We start from the raw sequence: 27642 nt of genomic DNA, 5'->3' as shown, positions 1-27642 counted from the left end.
TTGTAATCGGAAATCACGTTTTCATTAATGCAATGTGACCGATCTTTGTCAAACAGAGCAACATAATTTAAAATACTGTTCTTTTTCCCATTTTTTTCTTTAAAATGGATCAAGCTTCTGCTTTCATTTGTCAACGCTGTAAACATCCATTAAGAATCGATGAATCATTAGCAGATCTAAGTGCAGCTTCTGTAGATCTCCTGTTAGGTATAATATAGGTTTCACTTTTTTATTTGCGTACATTAGTTCTCACTTTTTACTGTTATAATATTTAGCACCTCTCCCAGAAGAAAGTACTACAACACCAATATCTGAAAAAACAGGAATTAGAAGCTCTAAGCAAACTATCTTTAACGATATTGAGGAGGATGATAATGAGCTTCCAGTGTCAAAATCAAACCAAAGATCTGTTTCTTCCTCAAAGAATTCTTCTGGACTTTCACGTTCTCCTAATGGAGGCATTAGTAACAAAGAGTCATTCTTGCCACCTTCAGAATCATATGTAGTGTTATCACGTTCTCAAGTTGCATCACATTCTAACAATAATTTGTCACCGGAACGTGGTCCACTTGATGGAAATGTTGATGAAAAAAAAGCAAGTTTGAGTCATAGGATCAAAGTCGCAAATCGATTATTTGACATTATGTCGTCAAGATCAGAGATTGAACATCCCATGTGTTATGAGTGTACCGAGATACTTCTAGATAGCTTGAAAAAACAGTTATCTGATGCTTCTAAAGAAAGAGACTGTTATATTGACTTTCTTAAGAAAGTTAACGAAAGCGTAATAAGTGATTCTGAAAAAATAAGCTTACAAAAAGAAATTCAAGAGGCAAGACTTTGGTAGCAGATTACCTATTTTAGAAAATCTTAAATCTTTTCAACTTTATTAATTGGTATTTTTATTATTTTACTGACATTTATTTATACATATTTTTAGATAAAATCTAATGAGTCAGCTGCAATTAAAAAGTTAAAGGAAATAGAGAATGAAAGTAATGCGTTGAAAAAAGAATTGGCAGCATTAGAGGAAGAAGAAAAAGAACTTGATAGACTTGAGGAAAGGTGCTTATTATCTTTGATACTGCATTTTGTTGACTGAATTGTTAAAAGCAATCTATACTTATTAATTTATTCAATTTTAGCTATTGGCAGGAGTTCAATGACTTTCATATTCAGATACAAACATTTCAAAATGAGAGAGATAGTGTCAATCTAAAGTACGATCATGATGCCAGACAATTAGAGAGACTCCAAAAAGCCAATGTTTATAACGATACATTTTGTATTGGAATAGATGGTCTTTTTGGTACAATAAATGGATTTCGGCTAGGCAAATTACCTGATGTACAGGTAATAATAAAATGAAATCAACTAAATAAAATGATATTTAGCAGATGTTCTTTAATTTCTTTAATATAATTTGTTATAGGTTGAATGGAGTGAAATTAATGCCGCTTGGGGCCAAACACTTTTGTTACTTTCAACAATTGCAAATAAACTTAATTTTACATTTCAAACGTAAAAGTTTTCTCTTTTTCTCATTCTTTTTTTTACTTATTAATTTTAATTACGAAATTTATTTTATTTGGTTTTTTATTTTATTTATTAGCTATCGGCTAGTTCCTTTAGGTTCTTTTTCTAGGATTGAAAAGATTGATGGAGATGCAAAATATGAACTGTAAGTTTCTAGATGATATTCACCTATTTTAAAACTTCTATTTTAACTTTGTATTTTAAATTGCAGTTATGGATCAGGTGATTTTACATTTAAGACACCATTTTTGATTAATCGTTTTAATAGTGCCATGGTAGCCTACTTAAATTGTTTGCAACAATTGGGAGATTACGCTGAACGGCAGGACCATAAATTGAAATTACCATATCGGTAAAGTCTTTATATACATAATTATGTATTTTATTTTGTTGCTTTAGCTAATTTATTTTTAAAATAATATATATAGTATTCAAAAAGACAAAATTGATAATTTATCAATTAGATATAAAAGTGATTATGAGATATGGACAAAAGCTCTTAGGAATACTTTAACTAATACTAAATGGATTTTAGCTTATGCTTCATCAACGAATCATGATTGGAGTAATAAGCAGAAAAACATTGTAGGATCATCTAGATAAATGAACATTATTTTTCTTTTAGCTTTTTTGAGTAATTAATTTCTAGCAATTATATATATATATTTTTTTAATACCGTAATACGAATATAACTTCATTGATAGTAATAAATGAATTTAGGCACCTTTTCCTTGTCTCAATTGAGAATTTATTAGGAATATGATTCGATTTTTTTTTTCACCGAAACTCTTTCAAGAAAAAAAAATTGACTTTTGTTAATCAAAAAAACGCGAAATAAATAAATAAATAAATAAATAAAAATAAAAAACATTCGCTTTAAGATAATAAATTATTGTAATAATAGTAAATAGATAAAAAAAAATGTATATAAATGAGATTGAATAGAATTTTTTTTTTTTATAAATATAATATTACAAATTTTTTACTTTTATATTGTCTTTTAAAAAATGATATAAGATTAATACAAGATCATATAAGATTATATTGTTTTGGATATGTGTGTGTAACTAAATGAATTAGATTTTTCTGTAGTAAATAAAAAAAAAAGCAAAAAGGAGTTAAGAATAAAATACTAGATAAATAATAGATAAATAAAATAAATGTCCAGTTTCTAAACAGAGATACCATATAATTTTAATCCCTCTCCTTTCTAATAATATTAATCCCAAAAAAAAATGAGGGCAATAAAAATCGAATCATATATTTTTTTGTTTCAGTTGTGTACGTTACAGTAAAACACAACAGCCATTGGAAACATTTTCACGTGACAAAAGTGCAGCCCTTGATGCAGCTTCAAAAACATTATCAACATTTTCTCCAGTTAATGCTGAACATTCTAAATATTTTCGAGCACCTATTTGTTTTGCTATTACTTCAGCCTATTATAAATAAAACCATGTTACAAGTGAGATTCTTAAAGTATTTCGTTTATAATATTTAAATATACCTGTTTAGGATCGACAAAGGAAATGCCTTTCTTTTGCATTTCTGCAATTCTGGCTTCGTCATCTCTTAAGTCTTTCTTTAAACCTACTAAGATAACCGGAACACCTGGACAAAGAGAATTGACCTCATCAATCCACTATATTAGATATTATTATAAAAACAATAATTTAGTTATATTAATTTTCTTCTTTTCTTTTCTTTTGGTTACATAAATATTTATCTTCACCTTTGCAGACACGTTCTCAAAAGAATCGGGTATATCTACCGCAAAGGCGATCAAAATAACGTGAGCTTTAGAATAAGAAAGAGGTCTAAGACGCTAAATAACAACAACAATAATAAAATTAGTTAGATTATTTTATAATATTGATCTATTTTTTAATTTGAATATTTATTATTTAGTTTTACTAACCTCATATTCTTCTTGTCCTCTAATCATAAATTAAGAAATAAAATTAATATATATAATGATATTATTTGAAAATACTAAATACTTCTATTTAAACCATCTTTTAACTTACGCAGTATCCCATAACGCCAATTGTACAGGTTTTCCGTCAATTTTAAGGTCTGTCACATGATTTTCGAATACGGTTGGTTCCTATTTAAAAAGTAATAAGACAAAGAACAAAAAGTTTTTTTTTTAGAGATCATGTTGACAATATGTATACTAGAGTTACAATCACCTTGTTAGTGGTTGGTGTAGTGAATAATGTATGATTAGATCTATACTTACGTATTCCTAGATCAAATAATAATATAGAAAAAAATATTTAGTTATAAGACTTAAGGGAATAACCAGATTCAAGTATTGCACCGAAGCAAGCAATACTAAAAAAGTATAACGTACCTTTGGGAAGTATCCTAATGTAAAAACGGATAATAGCGAAGTTTTACCACAGGCACCGTCTCCAACAATAACTAATTTGCGTCGAATGACGTCTTTTTTTGAAGAACTTGAAGCCATTTTAATTTTATATGAGAAAATGAAAATTGGGAAAACAAATAAAAATACTTTAACGTAGTATTGTTTTTAATTTTTAAAGAAAGAAAGGAAAAAATGGAACTAATACGGAGAAAAGAGTCCAGGTCTAAGAATATTTCGGAGCCGAAGAATTGGGGCAATTAGTAAAAATAATGGATTTGTTATTGGCGGCTTTGTATCACAAATAATATTCATTCTTGTCGGACGTCGTTTTTTTTGTCGTTTTAAGGAAAAAACGTGGCTTAACGACCCGAAGGGGAATTATCAGGGAACAAATTTATTATAAATCAACTAAAAAATTTTATAATGCATGGAATATATAACGGGAAATGGTTTTGAAATATAACAAAATTAGTATAGGTTTCCATATACAGAAATTTGCATAATAGCCAACGGATAAAATCATTGAGAAAATAAAGAAAAGAAAGAAAGCTTGGCAGGAATTTAAAGAATTTTCTCATCGTACCACATTTGTAAAATTAACTCTTTCACGGAAAGTTATTTTAATTTTATACTCTCATCGCGGATTATCCAAAAATTTTATAGTTTAAATATATATAACGACACCTTGACGGTTGGACCACCAAGTTATTTAAGTGACACGGTGCCCTTCATTGTCTCTATTAATAAGTAAACAAAGTTTTTTTAGAACTCGAAGATCCCTTGCATTTACGCCACTTTTTCAAGCTTAACTTTGAAAGGAAAAACTGAATTGAAGTAGATCATGTGTCATATTTATGTCACATATAGAAAGTACGTCTTTACTTCCAACGTAAAAGTAAAAAAGTGTTTCATGATTAACTGATCCCCAAGAATGATTTGTTTATTTTTAGTAACATGCTAAATTCAGAGAATAAGAAATAAATTAATTAATATTAATTTATAATTTGATAGTATTTTAATAATGTTTATCAAATCATTAATATAATTTTGATTACACACAACTTTTCTCTGAAGAAAAAATTAAATCAAAAAAGAGATAAACGATTTTAAAAAAAGCAAATCCTAAAATAATTTTATGATTCATTTTTATTTTCGATTTTTCAAAACTTTTTTGATTTTCTGTTTTTAAACATCCTATAAAAAACGCGATTTTCATACAACAGAAAGTAAAATATTTTTTTTTTTCTTGCAATTAACTTCCCTTTTTAAGTTATAAAATCTATAAAAATCAAATCGATCAAAATGACTATTGAATTTAGAATTTCATTTTATTATTTATTCTTCAAGATTTTTATAGCACATTCAAAACCAATTTAAATATAGAAGTAGATGTGTTTTGTAAGTGATATTCTATCTCAATAAAATTTGATAATATCAGTTATCCTTGGCATCTAAGTGGTGATCAATAATATTAATTGGATTTATAAGTAAATAAATAAACTGATTCAACACAAAGTCACTATTCTCCATGCTTAATTATTGTCATCATGCATTTTCATTGGTAGTGTAAACCAAGTTATTGTTTAACATCTGATTTTGCAGATGCTTCTTTGTCGAATCTCACTCCAGTAGATTTATTTACACAGCCAAGAATCTAAATATAGGTAATAATTAATTCAATGTTATAATCTATAGACTAACTTTGCACCGTTATTGCATTTAATTTTGCACTTCATTATGATAAAAAAAAAAATCATATGAAAATCTTTTCATGAATAATTACGTCCTTATTATACAAACCTTCGACAATGTACTGTGTATAACGTTTAAGATGTTTAAGAACCGATCTCACGAATCCAGATCAGACCAGTGTAAAGTGTGTTCCAGCTGTTTCTCTTTTCGAACACTATCGCAACGTTGGCGTTGGTTTGCAAATGGTTAAACTGGTGTTCATAGTCTAAACAACCAAGTAAACACACAGCATGCATTTGCCGCAGTAATACCTGTCCTGTCATACGATAGACTGGGTAGGGTGAATCCGGAGACTACCGATTTCTTTAGTCAGAAAATGTTGTTAATGACCATCTTGCTATCTGTTATTAAAAACCAATATTTATACTATACATTTTAAACGCGTCGATTTGTATAAAAAAAATGATTTCAAATATATAAAACTGTTGTTATTTTAGGGGGTTTCTTTTTAAATACGTATATGTATTCATGATAATTAACTAAAGAAATTATTTGAATAATTTAAATCATCAATTACATCAATTATATATTTAATAAATTTTTTTTTTGATCGGGTAAAAGGTTATTGGCCCGAGGTTTCTTTCTTTTTTTGATTTCAATTATTTCAACTGGATAACGCGGTAAATACACGCGACAAAAATGGTAAGATCATCTCAACATGCTCGGAGACGGCAAATTCGGCAAGCTGGTACAACTACTAGTAAAGCAAATACACGTGTTAGACGACAAAATACACAACAAACGCGCGTTCAAAGAAGTCAAACTCAACAAACTTCTATTACCGCTCGAGAAATAAACGCTCAAAGAATGCCAAGACGAGGATATGTTCAACTACAACTTGAAGACATTAGACTTCAAAGGGCTTTAGATAATGACGTTCTTTGTCGACTAAGTTCGCCACCAACGATAACGGATCAAAGAGTATTTCAACTTAAACAAAACGAACCAGAAGAATTACCAAATATTGCAATGACAATACATAATATCGAAATTGCTTGGATATTCTTTGATACCTGTGCTTATTTCTTCAAAGATAATGTACATGAAGCTAAAGATTTTATTTTATCTGTATTGACTGTTGATATCATGAATCAACTTTGGGGTAATATAGGCTACGAAGAATCTTATGGTAAAACCTTTATTTATTTATTTATTTATTTTAAAAAAATTTGATATTAACGATGGTTTGCTTTTATTTTTTTTCTTTTAACAGATGTATATATTGTTGGATGTTTTTTTTCTCGGGTTTTATCTGAGTTTAGGGCATTTATATTACCCCATATCATTCAAACTTTGGAAGATATCGGTTATCTAGGGCTAGGAGGGAGAGTGTATGTGGAAGGGAATAATTTGGTTTACAAAAAAACAAGATGTTATCTTAATGGTAAAGATTAAGCTCACAAATGCACTTTAAATTGCAATATTTTTTTAAATGGTTTTTATAATCTGATGTTACCACAAATAATAAATACTTATGATTTAAATAGTGATATATTTGTACTCTAATAAATAATTATTAATAGCCATCTATGAAAAATCATTTTATTTGATTTTTTTTTATTTATTTTTCCTTTTTTAAATATTATGAATTATTTAACTTTTTTCATAATAGCTTGAACATCTTGTTCTTGTATTGCAAAGAAAATAAATAAATGAATAAATAAATAACCTAATAATAAACTATAAAAGGGATATTTTGGCAAATAACTTACCTATACCATATATGTAAGCCTTTAATTCGAGATCTTCTATGTGGAGGGAATCCTTATATTTATAATTAATCACGAGAAAGTAGGCTTATAAATAAATAGTTGAGTTTAAACAAATAAAAGATATTTAATATCAAAATTTTAATTACGTATAATTGCCGAACTTCACCCCTTAATTCTTTAATTTGGTCTATTGTAGCAGCACTCATTTGAAGAGCTTTCAATTCCAGTTCGACTCTTTCAATTTTTCGAGTATAATCACGAACCTATTTATAAAAGCATATTATTATTTTTACTCAAAATTTAGATTAAATTTATTTATTGTACCTTGTTGGTGGACTTTTGAAGTTCTTCGACAGAACTTAATAAAAGTTTAGATGCTGTATTATATTCATCTAAAAGATAATGGTATCCTGCTCCTCCTGCGATAGTTAAACCCACTAAAAACCCAATTAGACTTCAAAAACACATAAATAAAAAAGTAAAAGTAAATATGAAGTAAACTTGCACGAAATTACTGTTATACAAATATTTACCCCCCACGGAACCCGCCGATAGGTTTTCTCGTTGGCTGTACAGATGTTCCTATCTTTGTTGAACTACTACTACTTTCTTGAGCAGCCGCATCTCTGGCAATATTTGTACTAGTAAAACTTCTTTTCATTAATTGAATCTGAAAATTCAATATTTTTGAGCCTCCATTTAGTAAATAACTTTGTCGTGTAAAAGCCTGCATTACTTAAATAGACCGTGATTTGAATTTTCTCTTTTTTCTAGAAAAAAAAAAGAGGTCATTTCACAAAAAAAAAAAATTCTCGATTTATCGCGATTATCATAATCGATGTCACGTGGAAATTTAGCCATGTGACTTTTAAAGAGGTTTTTTAATGATTAATAGATTAATATAATTGTGTGATCAATATAAAATACAATATAAACAGTCTCTTGTAATTATGTTATATAATTGTTTTTTTTTTTTTGATTTTGAGGTGAAGATCCGAGCATTCACCTACGATTTTATAAATATAGTAAAATATATAATAATTTTTTATAAATATGTCTAATGTAATAATATAATAAAAATATAATAAATCTCCCCTAGTTAGTTTTACACTTGATCTGCAGTTGATGCAAAACCACTATCAACACCTGGTTCAAGAAATGCAGCATGACCTAAGATCAATGTTCCAGAAGCTCCAACAATCCAAAATATGGTTGAACCAAGCGAAGATATCCATAATAGAGGAATAGAAATTATGATAAGTCCAGTATACAATTGTTTTTGGGTTAAAACATATTGACCAAATACAAGCGGTTGGTCTGGAGGCATTTTACGAATAAAATGTAGTCCAAACATAATGAAAATGATGGCAAAGAGAAGGTATGGATTGGTAATCCTATAACAAGAATTAGATTCTCAAAAATTGATACAGATAATTAAGATTTTTCACTTAAGAACCAAAAAAAAATATTTACATGCAATAAATCAACAATCCTAAAATAATTATAATATAGTTCGACTGAAAGTGCGTCAGGTTATAAGAAAGACGTTGGGCAATATCTGAATAAAAAAACATGCAAACCATATTACTTTGCTTCTTAGTCAAAAATGACTCGTTTTTTATTAATAAATAAATATTACGAACCTCCCATGCCCTTTGGCTTAGAAAGTCTATCTCTATCGAAGAACTCATTGAGAGGACGTATATTTCCTAGCCTTTCAGATCTAAACCGGTTAATTCTTTCAGGGGAAATAGGTAAAGATTCAGAAAAACTTGCTGGCATACTTGGCATATTTGAAAAACTTGGAATACTTGTATTACTCATTTTCTTCTATTATTTTAATAAGATAAGGAATACAAGAAATATTGAAAAAAAACTGAGAACTTGAAAAGAAATTGAGGTATTTTAGTGCCATATTTATACTCATACATGTCACAAAGGCATGTGTTCGACTGTGTATATAATTACTGAATCATGTATTACATAGCTCATTCAGTCATTCATTCAGTCAAAAAAACCAAGGATCAAGGAATTGCCTAGAGTTACACTACATAATTATTTATCGACAATGTGAGAGTATTATGACAATGCTCCTTTACGAACAAAGTCAAATTAATAAATTGCGTTTGATGCGCAGAATAAGTGGCGTTAAACTACTATTTTTACAAGCCAGTCAAAAGAGAGGCACATACTTATTTTTGTTATATATTAGTATAATCCTATATATCACCATTTAGTATTGCCAATTCTTAAAAAATATACTTATTTAATAATAAGTATTAGTATTAAAATGTATATTTAACATTTTGTTAGCTTATCTATTTGTCTAATTTTTTTTCAATAAACCTTTCACTACATAATAACTTTTTAAATTATAAACACTAATTTTATTTTTATTAAATTTATTTTTTCATTTTTAGCAAAGTTTATTCGTTTATAAAATATAAAATTAAATAAAAATTCCATTTATTTCCTTAGTACAGGTTAACTTTATTTTATAAAATTCATTTGTTTATATAATATTCATTCGGCGAAATGGGCGATGGATTCGATAAAATGAAACGTCCTTTCGACGAAACATTCTTTCGGCGAAATGGCTTCGGTGAAATGGAGAAATGGACCATAACCTATTTTCACAATAAATAGTATTAAATAATTAACTATTCAGTTTCTACAATTAGAATGGCTTATTCTTGCCGTTGATCCGTACGGAACATTTTTTTTTTTGACAAATTTCTTAACCAGTTACTAAAATGTTAACAGTCAGCTTTTACAAATAATGAATTTTTTTCTAAAGATTTTCTAGATTTTCTATAAACTAAGCATTTTATATCTTTGAAATCAGCTCACCATTTCTATATTTGTTACACTGAAAGCCATTTCGCCGAAAGTACGTTTCGCCGAAGGGACATTTCACCGAATGGACATTTCGCCGAAAAATTATTTATTCTTTATTTGATGATTTTTATTAAATTTATCTTGTTGTTTATGGATTATAAAGGTATTTATTTATTGCTTAGCAATTAATATCAGTTACTTGAAATGTTGAAGTGATAATATCCTGGAAAAAAGATCTCTGGAAATAATTTTCATTGATATCATTTTCGGTGAAATAGAATTCAGAGAAATGGACGATTCAGTGAAATGGATTCGGACGAAATATCCCTTCGGTGAAACGTCGGTACAACGATAATGAGTATGATATGATCCTCGTTGTATGTATGATTTTAATATGAAAGTAGGTACCATACTAACCATACATACCCAATTTTTAGCACCATACCTTATATACAATGGAGGTCATATCATACTCATTATCTACACTACCTAGACAAAAGTAGCGGACCTTTTATTTTTGTTAATTACTCGAAATTATACATAATAATAATACTTGAAATTTTAATATGTGATAACATAGACTCTAAGGAACATATATTCAAAATTTCATAGTTCTAATCTTCATGCAACTATATTAATTAAAAAAACTTATAAAGGGAAATATTGACGATTATCTATAAAATTAAATAAATAGTCTGTTATTGCCTATTTATTTAGAATTTTGCATAATAATAATAACAGAAGTTTTAATATGTAATAGTACAGAATTTTGATTAATGTATTATACGTTAAATTTCTTTATCTAGTTTTTGTTTTTATATGAATTATATAAAAAATTGAGAGAAAATTTAATTTTTAAAAACAACAATACTGTATTTTCACATTCTCAAAATTTTACATAATAAAATACTTTAATTTATATATTGTTTGAAAGTTGCAGCTCTGGAGAATAAATATTATATATAAATTTTTATAATTTATCTTTCAAATTAACAATTAGTATCTAAAAAAATAAAAATCATTCACTTTTTTTTAATTTGACGATCATCAAGAATTTTTAATTTTTTAATAAATACAGCTGTATGAAAATTAAAAGCATGAAAATTTGACTCTATGTTCTTTAAAGTCTATATTATTACATATTGAAATTTCAAGCATTATTATTTTATATAATTTTAAGTAATTAACAAAAATAGAGGGTCCACTATTTTTGTCTAAGTAATGTAACAATTACCAAGCTTCTTTTTTAATTAATATAGCTGTGTGAAAGTTAGAAGTGTGAAATTTTATATATACATTCTTTGGAATTTACGTTATCACATATTAAAATTTCAAGTATTGTTATTATGTACAATTTTGAGTAATTGACAAAAATGGAAGGTCCGCTACTTTTGTCTAGGTAGTGTATATTCTCGTGAAACGTCCCTTCGGCGAAATGGCTTCGGCGAAATGGCTTTAAGCGTAATGGATTTCAAGTTAATGTCGGCCCAAATTTAGCCAAAATTCAAGTACTTCGAGTTGTTAGGTTTTTTTGTTGGATTAAAAAAAAAAAAATGCTAAAAATCTTTTTGTACCTTGTACCTTTTTATTTATAACAGCTTAAAAATACTATTATAGAGGTTGTATGTTGAAAAAAGAATTAAAGGAATGTGAACTTATCTTAAGAGAATGAGAAGCAAAAATTCGTGTAATTGAATTATCAAATCTTGAAATTTTGAAAACGGAACGTGAATTAAATCAAAATTAATGTTTAATTATTAAGCTTAGAATACTATAAAATTAATAATTCAATCAGTTCTAATTAAATTAGCAGTGTAAGAAAATAAGAAAGACTACAATATAAAGTATTATTTTATAAACATAATAATATACATTATACAGTATAATAAAATAAAAAGGATGTAATAAAAATAAATTTAAATTAAGCTGTTGAGTATAAGAAAATACAACCGAGTATAATATCGTCATACTATACTCAGCAAGCCGATCCTACTATACTACTTTTTCGTTTAATTCACTTCAAAAACCATAATAATAATGTACCATTAGGACCTTTTCCCGGGAGTTTATTTTTATCTTACATATAACTTTCCATACACCAAATGGTTTCTTGCTTTTCTCAAAATAATAAATTTTTTATTTTTTATTTAATAGAAACCATTATGAAAAATAATTTAGGAATAAAAAATTAAAATAAAAAATTAAAAAAATTAAATAACTGAAAATAATTAATGGCTATTACAAATATTAATTAATATAAATAAAAGAATTGATAAATTAACTATACGATTATGCCCTAGAGTTAAATGCGTGGAGCTCAACAACAATTACGGATAGTATCTTAGTCCCTATTAGAGAATAATTGAATTATGTTCTTGGTACCAGTTGTTATTTTCGCAAAGCTGAAGCTGGGATATAGGATCAAAGTAAAATGTAATCAAAAATACAGCTTTCTGAATTGCAAGATCATAATTTGTCCAACCACGAGCTTGGTGTTGGAGCATTAAATTTAACAAATCTTTCGGGTCTTTAAATCTTGATATTCAAATGAAACGATAACCTGTAAATATTTTGATGACTAGCGCGTCTTTTAAAGTAAGTATAAATTTAAATTAAAATATTGATAAAAGTAAAATTAAAAAAACCTCATGGTAAAATAATAGGACCTTGGAAACTTCATATAAAGGTTACCGGTAAACTGGGTAAAGTTATTATAAAAAATCAAAAATTGTTATTGCTTAAGTCGGGTAATTTTATTATAAACACAATTTAGGTTTTTTGTTAAATTGGGTAAGGGCCAGATTGTTATTATATAAAATGGGTAATGATCTTATGATTCATTTTTCGATTGTTATTATAGTGGGTAACGATTATATATATATTTTTAAGGGGTATTTTATATATATCATATAAATGTTAAAAATGATCGAAAATTTTTTTTTTTTTTCATATCCTAGAAATCAAAATCATCAGAATCATATTCATTATTGGGTAAAAATATTCTAAACTTGGAAAAGTAGAACTATTTTTGGAACTTTTGGCTTGCATTTTTTAAAATAAAATCAAAATTTTGTTAATTTCAGAATTTTTCCGAAAAGATGGTACTTCAGAACTAACAATTAGATTGCGAAAAGAAAAATGGATAGGAAGGAAAAATTTAGAAAATATTGGATTACCTCAATATATTAATGGTATATTTAATGAGTTTTTAATAGTAAATAATTTATTCTATTATTTATTAGATTTTCATTATAGTCCCAAACATTTCTCGTGCAAATATAACTGATAATAATCCATTAAGAGAAAACTGATTTATTTTATATATATCAAAGGAAAGTATATTTTTAGAAAAAATATTATCACTATATAGATCAATATCTATGTGATATGCTTATGTTTCTTTTTCTCAAAACATAGATTCTTTATTTTACATTTCAGTTGCTACATTTGTCAATACCGATGGCAACTTATTTTCTCAAATATGTAAATCTGTTGGTAATATATTTGCTTATATAACTCCAAAGCAAGTTATTTATCATTTTGATAACAGTTGCTTGGATATAAATAATGTTGCAAGTTTACCTGGTTGTCTATGTTTGAAAGGAAATTCTTGGGAAATTTTTAATTTTTTTCCACAAAAACATGTAATTAGTGTTATAGTAACAATATTTGGTTAATTTCTATAATAATTAATAATAAAATCAGGTTATAAAAACCAAAACAGGTTATTTTTATTTTGGGTAACACTTATAGGAAAGATTTAAGGTTACTAGTAAACTGGGTAACGTTATTAGTAAATTTTTGGCTTAACTTGGGTAAAGATCATAGTAAATTTTTAAATTTTGAAACAACCTATATATATAGTTTCCGGGATCCTAAAATAATATTATCTTGAGTAGCTGACATTTGGTTTTGATTTGTTGTGGCAGAATTTATACGCGCGTCCATAAATTGATAGACCTGAATAAAAATTTAAGTTTATAGAATCATTCAGTAAAACTGAAAACTCATGATTATTTCTTACCGCTTGATAAACTGCTCCAGTCCTATTATTATAATTTTCTTATTAAATCATTATAAATTGGGAAATTTGGAATCAGTTTTTATCATTACAGCTCATAGATCCCGAGCGATCTAATACAAAAATAATATGAAAAACAGCTTCGCGTGTACTCGGATTTTCGCAATCAAAATGATACCCATGAAGTTTGAACAAACTTTTTACAATTACGCTTGTCAATAAGAATACATGGTTTACCGCATAAATGACTTAACCTGTTGTTGTGAGCTTCAATAAAAATGCACATTTTAAGTTACATTGATAACATGTTAATCACAAAGTCCAGAAAAGTGTTAGTTTACTTATTTCATCATCTACCCCAGTATCACCAGAAAATTTTTTCACCTTCACGTGACTTATGTGACGCATAAATTTTAATTGGCTTAATATTTGTTTCACATCTTACCATTTTTTTTACTACTATTTTTTATATTTTGAAAATATTTACATTTATATACTTTTAAATGTTAGAAAAAAATGTAAAAAATTTGAACAGTTATATTATTATATACTTTATAAATAAAATTTATTATAAACTTCTTTACAGAAACCTTGAATTTTTAAACAATACCGAATTGATATAATAATGATGTTAAATAAATATCGTGGTGATATCGATTTGCAAATGATATCATTATGATATCGCAATGATATCATTTCAATATTAATTCAATATATCGAAATGATATCGTAAAGATATTTGTTTGAAAAAATATCAGATCGATATCATTTCGATATTGTTATAACAACAATGAATTTTTTGAAAAATGGGAAGTAAATACGATATTAATATGATATCGTTCCAACATTAATTCAATATCAATATGATATCGTAAAGATATCACTTTATAATTATCTAATCGACATCATAACGATATTGATGAAACATCAAATCGATATCATATCGATATTTCGATATTGTTATAACAATAATGAAAAATAGAAAGTAAATACGATATTAATATGATATCGTTCCAACATTAATTCAATATCAATATGATATCGTAAAGATATCACTTTATAATTATCTAATCGACATCATAACAATATTGACGAAACATCAAATCAATATCATTTCGATATTGTTATAACAATAATGAAAAATAGAAAGTAAATACGATATTAATATGATATCGTTCCAACATTAATTCAATATCAATATGATATCGTAAAGATATCACTTTATAATTATCTAATCGACATCATAACGATATTGACGAAACATCAAATCGATATCATTTTGATATTGTTATAACAATAATGAAAAATAGAAAGTAAATACGATATTAATATGATATCGTTCTAACATTAATTCAATATCAATATGATATCGTAAAGATATCACTTTATAATTATCTAATCGATATTGACAAATAACGAAACGATATCATTTTGATATTGTTATAACAATAATGATTTTTTTTAATAAATGCAATATCAATATAATATTATTTTAATATTAATTCAGTATCAAAATAATATCAAAATGATATTATCTATAAAAATATCAAATCAATCAAATATCGTTAAATTCAATTTTATAATATTTTAATAATTTGTAATCTAATTTAAAAGTTAATTTCAATAGATTTAAGTTACCGGTTATTTATTACAATAACAATTTTAATTACAGATAAAGTATACATTAGTTTAAATATTATATAACAGATAAAAAAATATATAATAAACTAATTCAATAAATTAGAATTATGAGTTAAATTGGTGATGTAAGTCAAAACATTATGCCTTAATACTCCAGAATCATAACTCATCAACCCAAAGTTGAGGATTAACCAGGTACCTTGCTTTAGATTCAGCGACACTGCCCAAGTTGGATGGGGTGTCACAGGTACGCTTTAAGAAGACTCGCTACGACTCTATTGCAAAAAGGATAAGTATATTCGAAAACACCAGACATAAATTCACCTCAGAAGTTTGGCGGGAAACCCCTGTAAACAACTGCAGTTTCATCATTACCAAAATCATTGAACTTAGGGATACAATGAAAAAGTTCATGAGAATGACGGCTTTAAAAAAAAAATACAAATATATTCTCAACTTTGACAATTCACCCTTATTCTTTGGCCTGGAATTCTCATATGACTGCATTATTGTTGTTTGTAATTTGATCCATTGAATCCACCATAAATTGCCTGGCAAAGCGAACTTTTATTAGACAACCATAGCTTCATCAACAAACGTTGCAATGTGTTTGGACGAATGACATCCTGTTTAATAAATTTTAAATGGGCAAACATGGACCTAAAACCCATTAAAGATAGGCTGCAAGAAGTGCAAAGCAACCTACCAACCCACGAGTGGGTCTAAGGGTTAGGGAATAAAATATACGCCAAACACACACAAGTTGGTATGGAGTTAAAGTCTTACAAACTAAAAATTATTTTTGCCACTTAATTCTCCAATAATCAATGTTATAAAAAAGTTACTTACGACTTAAGCCTACTTAATTATATATAAAATGACACTTCGAACAGACAGAGCTCATGATATATGAGAATATCCCATCATGCCTATTTTAACCCTTGATTAAAGGATTTTCGTTGCGTTAATTATATAAGCTTTACGCCTATATAACATAAGCTTACACCTATATAATTCAAGTCCGCCTTTTCCTATAACACACTATGCACGACGGCAGACGGTATAGGAGGCAGACTCTACTTTCAGAAAGAAAGTTTTTTTTTAAAAAAAAAATGTACAAAATAAATAGTCTTAAATAAAATAGTGGTTAATTGACTTTTTAGGAATTAATAGCCTTATAATATACGCGATCATTTAATATACGCGATTATTTAATCAGACAATTTATTAAATTTGGTATTACACGAACTTGATCAACCTGATAATTGTTTAGTCTTTTATAGGTGGATATTTCTTGAATTATCACCTGAACTTTTCAATTTTTTGCAGAATCGATGAAAACCGGAAAAGTATTCGATTCAGAATTTTTTTAAGAAATGTGTTTGTTATTTTGTAAATTACCAGTCAGAATTGGCTTAAACTTTAAAGTTCTTACTTTACGCAAATGTTACGTAAATGTATTCTTTTTGATCTGTATAATAACGTCAAATATATAGAGATATTTAGGCCGTATACATTAAAGAAGAAACGTCACATAATAACCATTCCATTTTTAACAAAACAACAATTACTTTTTAAACTTGAAAGTGTTATATCTTAGACAAACATTTTATAGTTTTATACATCCATTTTATTTTATATTATTATCACTCGACATTACGGTATAATGTTTAGAATAACGATGTTTCATATTATCATTTACTTGTAAAATTTACTAAATTTATTCAATGTAATATCGTTATAAAATGCATAATTTTATAAAAAAATTAGAGCGTTTGCTAAGATTTATAACTATGTATAATTTAATATTATTATTAATAACTATGATTAAAGGATATGAAGTATCAGGTACAGTATAAATAAAATAACTTACCGATAAAGAATCAACGATCTTATTTCCGCTCCTAGAAGGGATCGTTAATTTTTTGGTCATATTATCTAATTCTTTAACGGCGGACAAATTTTTTCCGTTCCACGAAACCTTAAAGGTTTCTCTTACGAAATCAACCAAGGTATTGAATCCTCCATTTCTTGTTAATTCTGAAATATTAACAGCTACAAGCTGTCGGCTTAAAATCTTTTGGACAAATTCTTCATCAACGTAATCTATAAGTTCCTTTTGAGATAAACTTCCAGTAGATGCTCTATAATTAAATTAATAATTAATACAAACAGCACTATTTGGTTAGCTACGAAACAATTAAATAAATACCTGTTTTTTCTTATTTCTTTAAATTCTTCTACAGAAGTTAAAATAATTTGGTTAAACTTATTTCTGAAATCGATAAAAAATTTTCGGGTTTTTTCGAGGTAAAGCTTTTAGCTTCGTTCGAATGTATTTTTATTTTGAAAATTTTTGTTATCAACTCATCAAAAACTTCACCACGCGGACTTCTTGCACGTAAAAAAAGACACTTGACACTTTCGTCCCATAGACGAATTTTATCCTAAAATATTAAAAATACATTATTTAAAAGATTTAGACATAATAAAATCATGTTAATTTAATACTTACGTCCGTAATTTTACTGGATGATGAGATAGCAACATCCGTATTGTTCATTTCTAGTGCCAATCTTAAAATTTTCGGATGGTCGACGAGCCAAGCAACTATTTCTAAATTTGACTTTGATTGAAATACTTCGGGTTTTTTATGATCTTCCGTCTTACTCTCATCATCATCATCATTATCATCATCATCATCATCATCATCATCATCATCATCATCATCATCATCATCATCATTACTTCTTTTTTCATTTACTACTATAACTTCTTTATCAGCAGATTCGGCAGCTTCTTTATTACTATTTTTACTTTTTTTCATCAACTGATTGGCTTTCTCAATGTCAATATCTCTTCTTTTTTTCGTAATTTGTTTTCTTTTCGATCCTATTATACATATTTTTGGTATTTATTAATTATTCTTCTTACATATAACTATATAAGCAAAACTTACTATAAATTTACAAAAGAGTTATATCTACATACCTCCTTCAACTTCCATTTCTTGATTATCATCAGACGATTTATTAGGTAATTTACGTTTAGTCGTCATAATATAAAAAAAAAATATGAGCGAAAAAAAAGTGGAACAACCTTTTTGTTTAAAAGTAGGTGATATTTATCGAGAAAATATGAATGAATAAAAAATGTAGAGCAACTTTCTTGCTCAAAAAAGTAGATGATAAATATTGAATGAACAAAAAAAGGGCGAGGTTATCATGATATAATTTTGAGATTTTAGCTATTGTAATTATGATTGTAGTATTTAATTGGAAAATATACATGATCTTAATATCATTGTGTATCGTGTAGAATGCAGGATCAGTTAAAAATATCAGGAGATGGGAAAACTAAAAATTATGATTTCTAGAAGATCGAAAATTAAATTTAATTAATATAAATAAATTATTACAATATCGAATTTCATTCAGTGAAATTTTTTTTTACATGGAAGATTACCTCAAATCGATTTTACGGTTTCAAATTTATTATATTTTTCAGGCTATACGTGGAATGAGAAGAAAAATAATGGAAAGGTGAGAAGAAAAATGATCGGTAGAAGAAAAGGAGTGAGAAGAAAAATGATCGGTAGAAGAAAAGGAGTGAGAAGAAAAATGATCGGTAGAAGAAAAGGAGTGAGAAGAAAAATGATCGGTAGAAGAAAAGGAGTGAGAAGAAAAATGATCGGTAGAAGAAAAGGAGTGAGAAGAAATTAATGGAATATTACGTTTTGAATTTCCATTTTTATGTGTGATACGATGACATGCAAGAAAAAAAAATTTATAAGATCCTGGTACTCGACGGAAAAATAACTGAGCCAATGAACCATGTGATGATCCTCCCATCTAACTAAGCCATATCTATTTAGTGTAAGCCTCTTGGATTGATTACATAAAAAATAGATGGGATCTACAGTAGTAGACTTACAACGATATTTGAAAAATACCGATATATTGATTGAAATTGTGAAATTACTGATAGGAAAGAGTTTTAATACATATTGGTGTAATCAAATATCGGTATATAAAGTATCAACTATTCAAATAATACAAGTCATGTGCAACTAATCATTTGTTTAATTGTTCGATAATATTCCTAAAACGGAGTAAATTAAGATCGAATTAAGTTCGTTACGGTGTAAATTAAGGTTAGCTTAAAATTCAGTATAATTGTAATATATCATCGCAGTGTAATATGAAATATAATCGGAAGGACGTGCGTGATTTAAAATATTATATTTTATAATTATAAAGTATAAAGATAACATTTTAACTCATTTTTTATTAATAGAATTTGTTTATTTATTTTTATTTATATATATTAATTAATGCAGTATTACTATAATTATATTTTTAAAATAAATTGATAAATCAAAAAATTGAGTGTATTCAATGTTAAATAAATTAATTAAAGATGATTGCATTAGAACTAAAAAATTTAGGCAAGATCGTAAAAATAAACTCAAAGAAATCAAAAAAAAATATGTGTGTATTCAATGTTAAATAAATTAATTAAAGATGATTGCATTAGAACTAGACAAGATCGTAAAAATAAACTCAAAGAAATCAAAAAAAAATTATGTGTGTATTCATTGTTAAATAAATTAATTAAGGATGATTGCATTAGAACTAAAAAATTTAGACAAGATCGTAAAAATAAACTCAAAGAAATCAAAAAAAAATTATGTGTGTATTCAATGTTAAATAAATTAATTAAGGATGATTGCATTAGAACTAAAAAATTTAGACAAGATCGTAAAAATAAACTCAAAGAAATCATAATAAATTTATTATAAATATAGAGCCTTTTCTTGACATTTTCCCCATCAAACTAATAATATTTAATAATGGCAGCATTAAACTTAAACGCAAATCTTCCAGTATACATTCAATGGCCCGATGACGCTGCTTTGGACCTTAATTCGGCGTCGTCGGGCCTATCAGCCCTTATTCACCACAACGAGGTTACATGACCAAAACCAATTATGGCGTGGAATTGCTCGTGATATACGAAACAACCACATATTCAGGCCAACTAGAAAACAATGTAGAGAGAAATGGAATGCGCTAAAGTCGGGGTACGAGAATTTAGAGAGATTAATAAACAGAAATCCTGAAGGATATCCCACTCGTACCCCGACTTTGCATGACGAGAGATTCCACCAGGAACTCTCTGACGAGTTTTGGAGAGTGGAGCGTAAGTATTTATTATTTAACTGATTTTTTCATTAATTCATTGCATTTATATTAATACTTGCTTTGTTTTAAGCGTTAGTCCGGGCCGCGGAAGAAATAGGATGGATCGTAGGACATACGAGTATAGAGAGCGCAGGCGCTCTCGCTCCCGATCCCCCTACTACCACCGAGAGCCGGCGCTCTCACCGACGTCATTGATTTTTTATTTTTTATTTTATTATTTTAATATATTTTATTTTATTTTATTATTATGTTTTATTTTATTTTAATATTATGTTTTATTTTATTTTATTATTATATGTTTTATTTTATTTAATTATTATTATGTTTATATTATTATATGTTTTATTTTATTTTATTATTATGTTTTATATTATTATATATTTTATTTTATTTTCATTCAATAAATGACTATTTTCGATAATATACCAATTGTCATTAACCATATACAGCCGGTTTAATTGACCCTAAATTTTGTGTAGCCAAATCGGCAGTAATTTAACCGAATTGATTACTTAATTGCATTTTTTTTTTTGCCGACACACTAATAGTATTTAATAAATTTAGTTCTAATTGAATTTATAAAATTCTAATTAAATTTGAATTATTTTAAATTGTTATAAAGATGAGAAGACGATATAGTCGCAACAAGCCAATAGAGCCAATTCGAATTCGAAATCGGTTTTCTTACAGCAAACCTAATGAGACAACAGATTCTGACGAGAGAGTGGCAATTCGTTCGCCTGTACGTTCACCTGATAATGATAACGATGACATGGACTTTCAGTATGATCATAAAGATGATTTAAGTTTTCAAGACATTAATGATGACGATAATGCATATGGATCAATTAATCCTCAAGACTACAATGATGAGATGATATTTTCGCAAGATAATGTCAATTCATCTGATACTGAAGAGGAAGAAGAAAGTGATAACGAATACAATTATGAAGAGGAGGAAGAGGAGGAAGATAATAATGAAAACAATGACGAAGAGGAGGAGGATGAAGGTAATAATGATGATAATAATAATCAAGTGGAAGAGGAACGTAATAACGATGAAGAGGAACGTAATTACGATGAAGAGGAACGTAATAACGAAGAGGAAGAAATACATCAAATCGTTGAAGCGTTAGATGAAGACAAGATACCGTTCTGCAATGGTCAATTTGCACCGTACTTTGATAATTATACAACTACGGCATTATTTTGCTGGCTTCAGAAACATAATGTTTCTACGAAAGCATATGAAGATCTTGTCGATATCATTCACAATTCTCAATTTGAACCTACCCATGTGGTAAAAAATATCCGAAGATTCCAATCATGGAGAAAACGTCTTCCTCTCCTACCAATAATAACAAAGTCTATTAAAATTTCACCAAAAAAAACTCCATCAACCTCACGAGGATCAAAACTTTCGTATCAACTCTCAATTAGTGAAATTATATGGCGTGTTCTTAATAATCCGATGCTAATGAAGCATATGTATTTTGGACCCGGCATTAATTCTGAAGAAAAATCAGAATTTTGGCATGGAAATTTATGGGGAATCCCCACTTTTTGGACAACACGAAATATTAATATCAGAAGGTTATAAATTAATACACTTTGATACAATTATAATTTATTATCATTGATAATATTTATTAAAGTTATTTATTTTTAATAAATAGTATTGTACCGATCTGGTGATTTTGTTTACTATCATGATGATAATGGTCAAAAAAAACTTGGAAGATTAAGATCAATTTTAAAAAATCATGATGGATATTATCAGTTACGAATTCAAAAAATTTTGGAATATAGTGATTTACCCGGAAATTTAAAAGGGTTACCAAGACAACGTCGTTCTATTACCGGTGAAGTATGGTTACAAGACGAACCATTTTTAATTATAATGACTTCTCAAATTTTAGAAAAAGTAACTATATTGATGATGTTTCAACATCAAAATATTCCTGATGGTTCATTGCGGATTAGTGAAATAATTTATAAATGTAATGACCGTTGGCACGTTCGTAATGTAAAGCTTTCATACCTACATCCATCTGATTACATTTCTATTAGAAATCCACCATCATCATCCATGCCAATCTATAAGCTGTTTTTAGATCTTTATTATGATGATTTTGGTACATTTAGAAATGTATACCATTCTCTAGGTGGTGTTTATGTACAGTTTGGAAATATGCCAGCACATCAAAGAAAGCTAATAAAGAACCATTTTGTTATTGGGTTTATCCCATTTGGAGGAAAATTTGACGAATTTATGATACCATTCATTTCAGAAATGAAGGAATTAGAGAAAGGAAAGGTGATGACTGTCCAAGGACAAGATGCATGGATAATTGCTGGTTTAGGCGTTGTTACGGCAGATTTACCTCAAGGTAACGATATGACAGGAGTACTAAGGTATTTTTTCAACTTAGTTAATAATATAATAATATAATTTTATGACAACTATTAAAATTTTTTAAAAAATAAATTTAGACATAATGCAAATAAGGGTTGTCGTACTTGTAAAACTACTAAAGAATCATTGAAATGTCACAATCAGGATATCGTAACAACATTACGTTATCATCATATTACAGACGAAGAAATCTTAAAAATTTCTCATGAGACTATAATGTCGTTAAGAGATCAACTTTGTACGGAATATGGTTTACGATCATTACCTAGTATTTTAGATAAATTAAAAAGGGAAAGACATTTACAGACGCCGCAGGATGTTTATCATACGTACCCGAGAAGATTGGGCTTAGGTAATTACTAAAATTAACTTGTGAATTATTTTCACGAGAAGGAGAAGATAATTTTATCGAAATTTGGAAAAATTTTGAAATCCCAAAAAGATGGTCTCGCTTACCAAATCCGATTACTCACTACAATAGTTTTATGATGTCGGATTTACTTAGATTAGCTATGATTATGCCATTTTTGTTAAACCAGTTTTTAAAAGAATCAAGTATCGAAACGTAATGAAACAGCCATGATTCAACAAAGAATTGATGCATTTCGAGTTAGTTCAGTTCCAAAAATTATTATATCTTGTTGGATACATGTTGCAAAAACTATGAAAGCGGTTTTTAACAAGAAATTTACATCAGATAGCTATGAGGAATTGCAACAATGTCTTGAAGAAGAGTTTTCAATCCTTCCAAAGGTATAGTTACAAATTTGATATTGAAATGTGGAATAATTTCAAATAATTAACAATATTTTACTTTTTATAGGTTTTTGTAAATTTTGTTAATTTACCAAACATACACGTTAATATGCATCTTTTGATGCATGCTAAAACCTTTGGAACACTTATTAATACCCAAGTTGGTATAAAAGAAATGGTCCATCGTATTTTTAAGGGGATGGTACCAAAAACTAATTGCAAAAACATAGATTTAGATTTATTAAAGCGTTACAATACTTTATTTGCAATTCGACATTTAGCAGATGGTGGTATTGATCCAAGATTTAATAGATCTTGTACTGGATTTACAAATTCAAATTTTGGACAATTATTTTTAAATTGGTATGTTACAGAAGATAAATATTCAACTGAAGCAACTGAACAAGTTCAAGACGATGATGATGATACAAAAAGTAAGTATTTTATTGCATATAATAGTACATGTTTGATATTTATATTTACTAATCTTTTAATTTAGTTATATCTCCAGTAAACTTTATTTCCAATATTTCATTAAAAAAAAGAATGCCAAAGCAGGAACGTGATAAACTTTTTTTAACTTTACATAATTTTAAAACTGAATTGTTTTTATCTTATGTGGATATGAAGTTTGAGGCGGCACTTATAAACTCTTCAATTAGTTGGTACAAATTTGCATCATATATGATTGAAGAAGAAAATGGTATCCTTTCAAAAGTTCACCTACATCTCGATGATTTTATCACAATTTATGAAGAAGATCATGAAGAATCTTATGCAATAATCAAAGGTATCTTTCAACATAAGGGTAACAATAACAAATATTATGCATTTATTGTTGTAGATTGGTTTGAAGATACTATGGTTGAACATTCAGTATTAAAATGTCCACTTTACCGTCTCCAAGCAACAGGAGATAAATGGAGACGTATTTTTCCAATTACTGTAATAGATAATGTTCAAAAAGTACATTTTATTCATAATTGTAATTCAGAAAGGTGCCAACTACCAAATCATGATACTACAAATAGAATTTGGATAAAAAATAATTTTTATTTTACAGCCATATAATTATATTAATTATATAAATATAATAAAATAATTATTTTAATTTGTATCGTATAAAATTTTAACCAATAAAATCATATGCATGATGTAATAATAAATTAAAATTAACCAATTAAAATCACTTTAATTACATGCATGTATGTGATATCTAAAAATAGCTAAAATTCGCGTTTATTAATGAGATTTTTTTTGTTTATTTTCAAAAATACGCTTTTCTCTTGTCTTTTATATTAATACTTTACGGTATTTTAGTTCGTCTCTTCTTTTTTCTTTTTAAAGTATACTTTAATTATCTTTTTACAATATTAACAATACTTTGGGACACTTTAGTTTATATATTCAACATAGTAAAGACACCCACATACGAAAAGCAAGAATAAAAGCAAGAATAAAGAAAAGAAAATGTACCCGCCACTCACATACGAAAGAAAAGAATAAAAGAAAGGAAAAATGTACCCACCTACCCACATACAAAAGAGAAAAAAGTCGTTTTTTAAATAAATAGTGGAGCTGTTAAGCAAGGTATGAAAATAGGATATACGCGTATTTTTCATATTTTTTTTACAATATGTTGTGGTTTGAGTATTTTTTGTTAGACTGTGGTATAAATGTGAATATATTTTTCAACGGCCATGTATCTATTGCTTGTTAAATATATTTGCAATTTCTTTGTTAGACTGTGGTATTACAATATGAAGTGTGAATATATTTTTCAACGGCCATGTATCTATTGCTTGTTAAATATATTTGCAATTTCTTTTGTAATATTTGCTTTAGCCTGGAAGAAAATGTTGTAAAATAGGGCTGGATATTTATGGCATTTTCCGCCTTCCAATTACTTTGTCCGGGGGTAGCCTGACAATTTGTCGTTGTCCGTCAGTCGTAGCAACCAGCATTTTTTTACAATATTATGATTTTAAGAAACAAAACACTTTCAAAAAAATTTAAAGAAAGAACTAACTTAAAAATATTATCATTTTTATTATTCTTTACAAAATCCCGGAATTACCTGCTCTAACTATTATCCCAAGGTTATGTATTAAATTTTAAATATATTTTACAAAGAGTACATTTTATTAATCATGATTGTTTTTTTTATTTTTATATATATATATATATATATTTTAAAATTGAAAATGACGTATCCATCCACTCACATACGAGAAGAAAAGAATAAAAAAGAGAAGAAAAGAATAAAAAAAAAGGAAGAAAAGAAACGTACTCCACTCACCCATAATAATCCACTAATAAAAAATTATTATTATTAATGTATAATAAATAATAAACATATATTACAATAAAAATATTTTTGTGATGTTAATTCGGTGTTAATATAATATCATTACGATGTAGTTACGATATTAAATAAATGTAAAACATTTTTTGTAATATTAATTCGATATTAATATGATATTATTATGATGTAGTTACGATATCAAATAAAATTGTAATATTAATTCAATGTTAATACGACATCACTACGATGTGGCTACGATATCAAATAGATTTAATATTTTTGCAATATTAATTCGATGTTAATATGATATCACTACGATATGGCTACGATGTGGTTACGATATCAAATAAAATGTCAAATATTTTGTAATATTAATTCAATGTTAATACGACATCACTACGATGTGGTTACGATATCAAATAAAATGTCAAATATTTTTGCAATATTAATTCGATGTTAATATGATATCACTACGATGTGGTTACGATATCAAATAAAATGTCAAATATTTTGTCAATGTTAATACAATATCACTACGACATGGTTACGATATCAAATAAATGTCAAATATTTTTGTAATATTAATTCAATGTTAATACGACATCACTACGATGTGGTTACGTGATAATATTTACATCGCATAATGATCGCAGCGATATCGCAGAGATATCGATCTAATCAATGTCGATTAAATACAGTTACGACTAACTTAACGACGTCGAATCTATTTTTTATCAAAATATCGTAATGATATCGTAATGATATCATTGCGATATCTAATCAATATCGATTGTAAACTCCAAGTTTCAGCAAAGTTAATTGACCAAAGTGAAAAAAACAAAACATTTCGCGTGTTTGAAATATTACAAAATCAGGAATAACTCCAGATAGATTAATTGTATCTTTATGAAAATTGAGATGCAAGTAGTTTCAGCCCCTCTGAACAACTTTCAATTAATAATAGAGGTCGATTTCCTTTGTCTAAAGTGCTCAAATTTCACTCTAAAGATAGGAAATAAAAAAAAAGAAAATTCCTAGTTAGTGTTGTTATGAAAAATGCGAATAACTCCAGATAGGCTGACTATA

At 27.4% G+C, this 27642-nt stretch overlaps 8 protein-coding genes across 10 annotated transcripts; 4 read left to right on the top strand and 4 right to left on the bottom strand.

Moving 5' to 3' along the window:
* The first annotated feature begins 54 nt into the window (after positions 1 to 54).
* Positions 55 to 2420, top strand: OCT59_020604 (uncharacterized protein). Its single transcript, XM_025317674.2, has 8 exons — positions 55 to 207; positions 276 to 832; positions 941 to 1065; positions 1146 to 1353; positions 1433 to 1521; positions 1613 to 1681; positions 1748 to 1888; positions 1965 to 2420. Exons 1-8 carry the CDS (start codon positions 105 to 107, stop codon positions 2137 to 2139), a joined length of 1467 nt encoding a protein of 488 aa, XP_025177926.1. The 5' UTR covers positions 55 to 104; the 3' UTR covers positions 2140 to 2420.
* OCT59_020603 (Rho GTPase) lies at positions 2290 to 4110 on the bottom strand. The gene is made up of 7 exons (XM_025310855.2): positions 3894 to 4110; positions 3780 to 3785; positions 3565 to 3644; positions 3456 to 3474; positions 3270 to 3362; positions 3045 to 3179; positions 2290 to 2976 (listed from the first exon to the last, which is right to left on the bottom strand). The coding sequence occupies exons 1-7, from the start codon at positions 4008 to 4010 to the stop codon at positions 2824 to 2826; spliced, it is 603 nt and encodes a 200-aa protein (XP_025177927.1). The 5' UTR covers positions 4011 to 4110; the 3' UTR covers positions 2290 to 2823.
* Positions 4111 to 6302: 2192 nt separating this feature from the next.
* On the top strand, positions 6303 to 7197 carry OCT59_020602 (uncharacterized protein; the record flags this gene model as incomplete). Its single annotated transcript, XM_025317675.2, has 2 exons — positions 6303 to 6792; positions 6877 to 7197. The coding sequence occupies 2 exons, from the start codon at positions 6303 to 6305 to the stop codon at positions 7056 to 7058; spliced, it is 672 nt and encodes a 223-aa protein (XP_025177928.1). The 3' UTR covers positions 7059 to 7197.
* On the bottom strand, positions 7094 to 8165 carry OCT59_020601 (uncharacterized protein). 2 transcript variants are annotated; one of them, XM_025317676.2, is made up of 5 exons: positions 7909 to 8165; positions 7700 to 7829; positions 7522 to 7638; positions 7376 to 7427; positions 7094 to 7290 (listed from the first exon to the last, which is right to left on the bottom strand). In XM_025317676.2, the coding sequence occupies exons 1-5, from the start codon at positions 8106 to 8108 to the stop codon at positions 7253 to 7255; spliced, it is 537 nt and encodes a 178-aa protein (XP_025177929.2). In that variant the 5' UTR covers positions 8109 to 8165; the 3' UTR covers positions 7094 to 7252. The 2 variants fall into 2 exon arrangements, with proteins under 2 accessions (XP_025177929.2, XP_065990216.1); XM_066149295.1 differs by having other exon boundaries at positions 7094 to 7427.
* Positions 8166 to 8196: 31 nt separating this feature from the next.
* OCT59_020600 (uncharacterized protein) lies at positions 8197 to 9261 on the bottom strand. Of its 2 annotated transcripts, XM_025317677.2 has the most exons (3): positions 9019 to 9261; positions 8849 to 8933; positions 8198 to 8769 (listed from the first exon to the last, which is right to left on the bottom strand). In XM_025317677.2, exons 1-3 carry the CDS (start codon positions 9197 to 9199, stop codon positions 8481 to 8483), a joined length of 555 nt encoding a protein of 184 aa, XP_025177930.1. In that variant the 5' UTR covers positions 9200 to 9261; the 3' UTR covers positions 8198 to 8480. The 2 variants fall into 2 exon arrangements, with proteins under 2 accessions (XP_065990215.1, XP_025177930.1); XM_066149293.1 differs by having other exon boundaries at positions 8197 to 8769; positions 8849 to 9261.
* An 8399-nt stretch (positions 9262 to 17660) lies between these two features.
* OCT59_020599 (uncharacterized protein) lies at positions 17661 to 18933 on the bottom strand (the record flags this gene model as incomplete). The annotated part of the gene is made up of 6 exons (XM_066149292.1): positions 17661 to 17666; positions 17749 to 18019; positions 18088 to 18115; positions 18259 to 18322; positions 18391 to 18767; positions 18867 to 18933. 6 exons carry the CDS (start codon positions 18931 to 18933, stop codon positions 17661 to 17663), a joined length of 813 nt encoding a protein of 270 aa, XP_065990214.1.
* A 1794-nt stretch (positions 18934 to 20727) lies between these two features.
* Positions 20728 to 21274, top strand: OCT59_020598 (uncharacterized protein; the record flags this gene model as incomplete). Its single annotated transcript, XM_066149291.1, has 3 exons — positions 20728 to 20810; positions 20911 to 21077; positions 21150 to 21274. The coding sequence occupies 3 exons, from the start codon at positions 20728 to 20730 to the stop codon at positions 21272 to 21274; spliced, it is 375 nt and encodes a 124-aa protein (XP_065990213.1).
* A 427-nt stretch (positions 21275 to 21701) lies between these two features.
* OCT59_020597 (uncharacterized protein) lies at positions 21702 to 24254 on the top strand (the record flags this gene model as incomplete). The annotated part of the gene is made up of 5 exons (XM_066149290.1): positions 21702 to 22416; positions 22756 to 23214; positions 23371 to 23494; positions 23573 to 23847; positions 24073 to 24254. The coding sequence occupies 5 exons, from the start codon at positions 21702 to 21704 to the stop codon at positions 24252 to 24254; spliced, it is 1755 nt and encodes a 584-aa protein (XP_065990212.1).
* Positions 24255 to 27642: the final 3388 nt, after the last annotated feature.

Source organism: Rhizophagus irregularis, chromosome 3, assembly GCF_026210795.1.
Source record: "Rhizophagus irregularis chromosome 3, complete sequence".
NCBI lineage: Eukaryota > Fungi > Glomeromycota > Glomeromycetes > Glomerales > Glomeraceae > Rhizophagus > Rhizophagus irregularis.
Note: the sequence above shows the minus strand (reverse complement) of the source record. Positions and strands in the feature narration are given on the sequence as shown.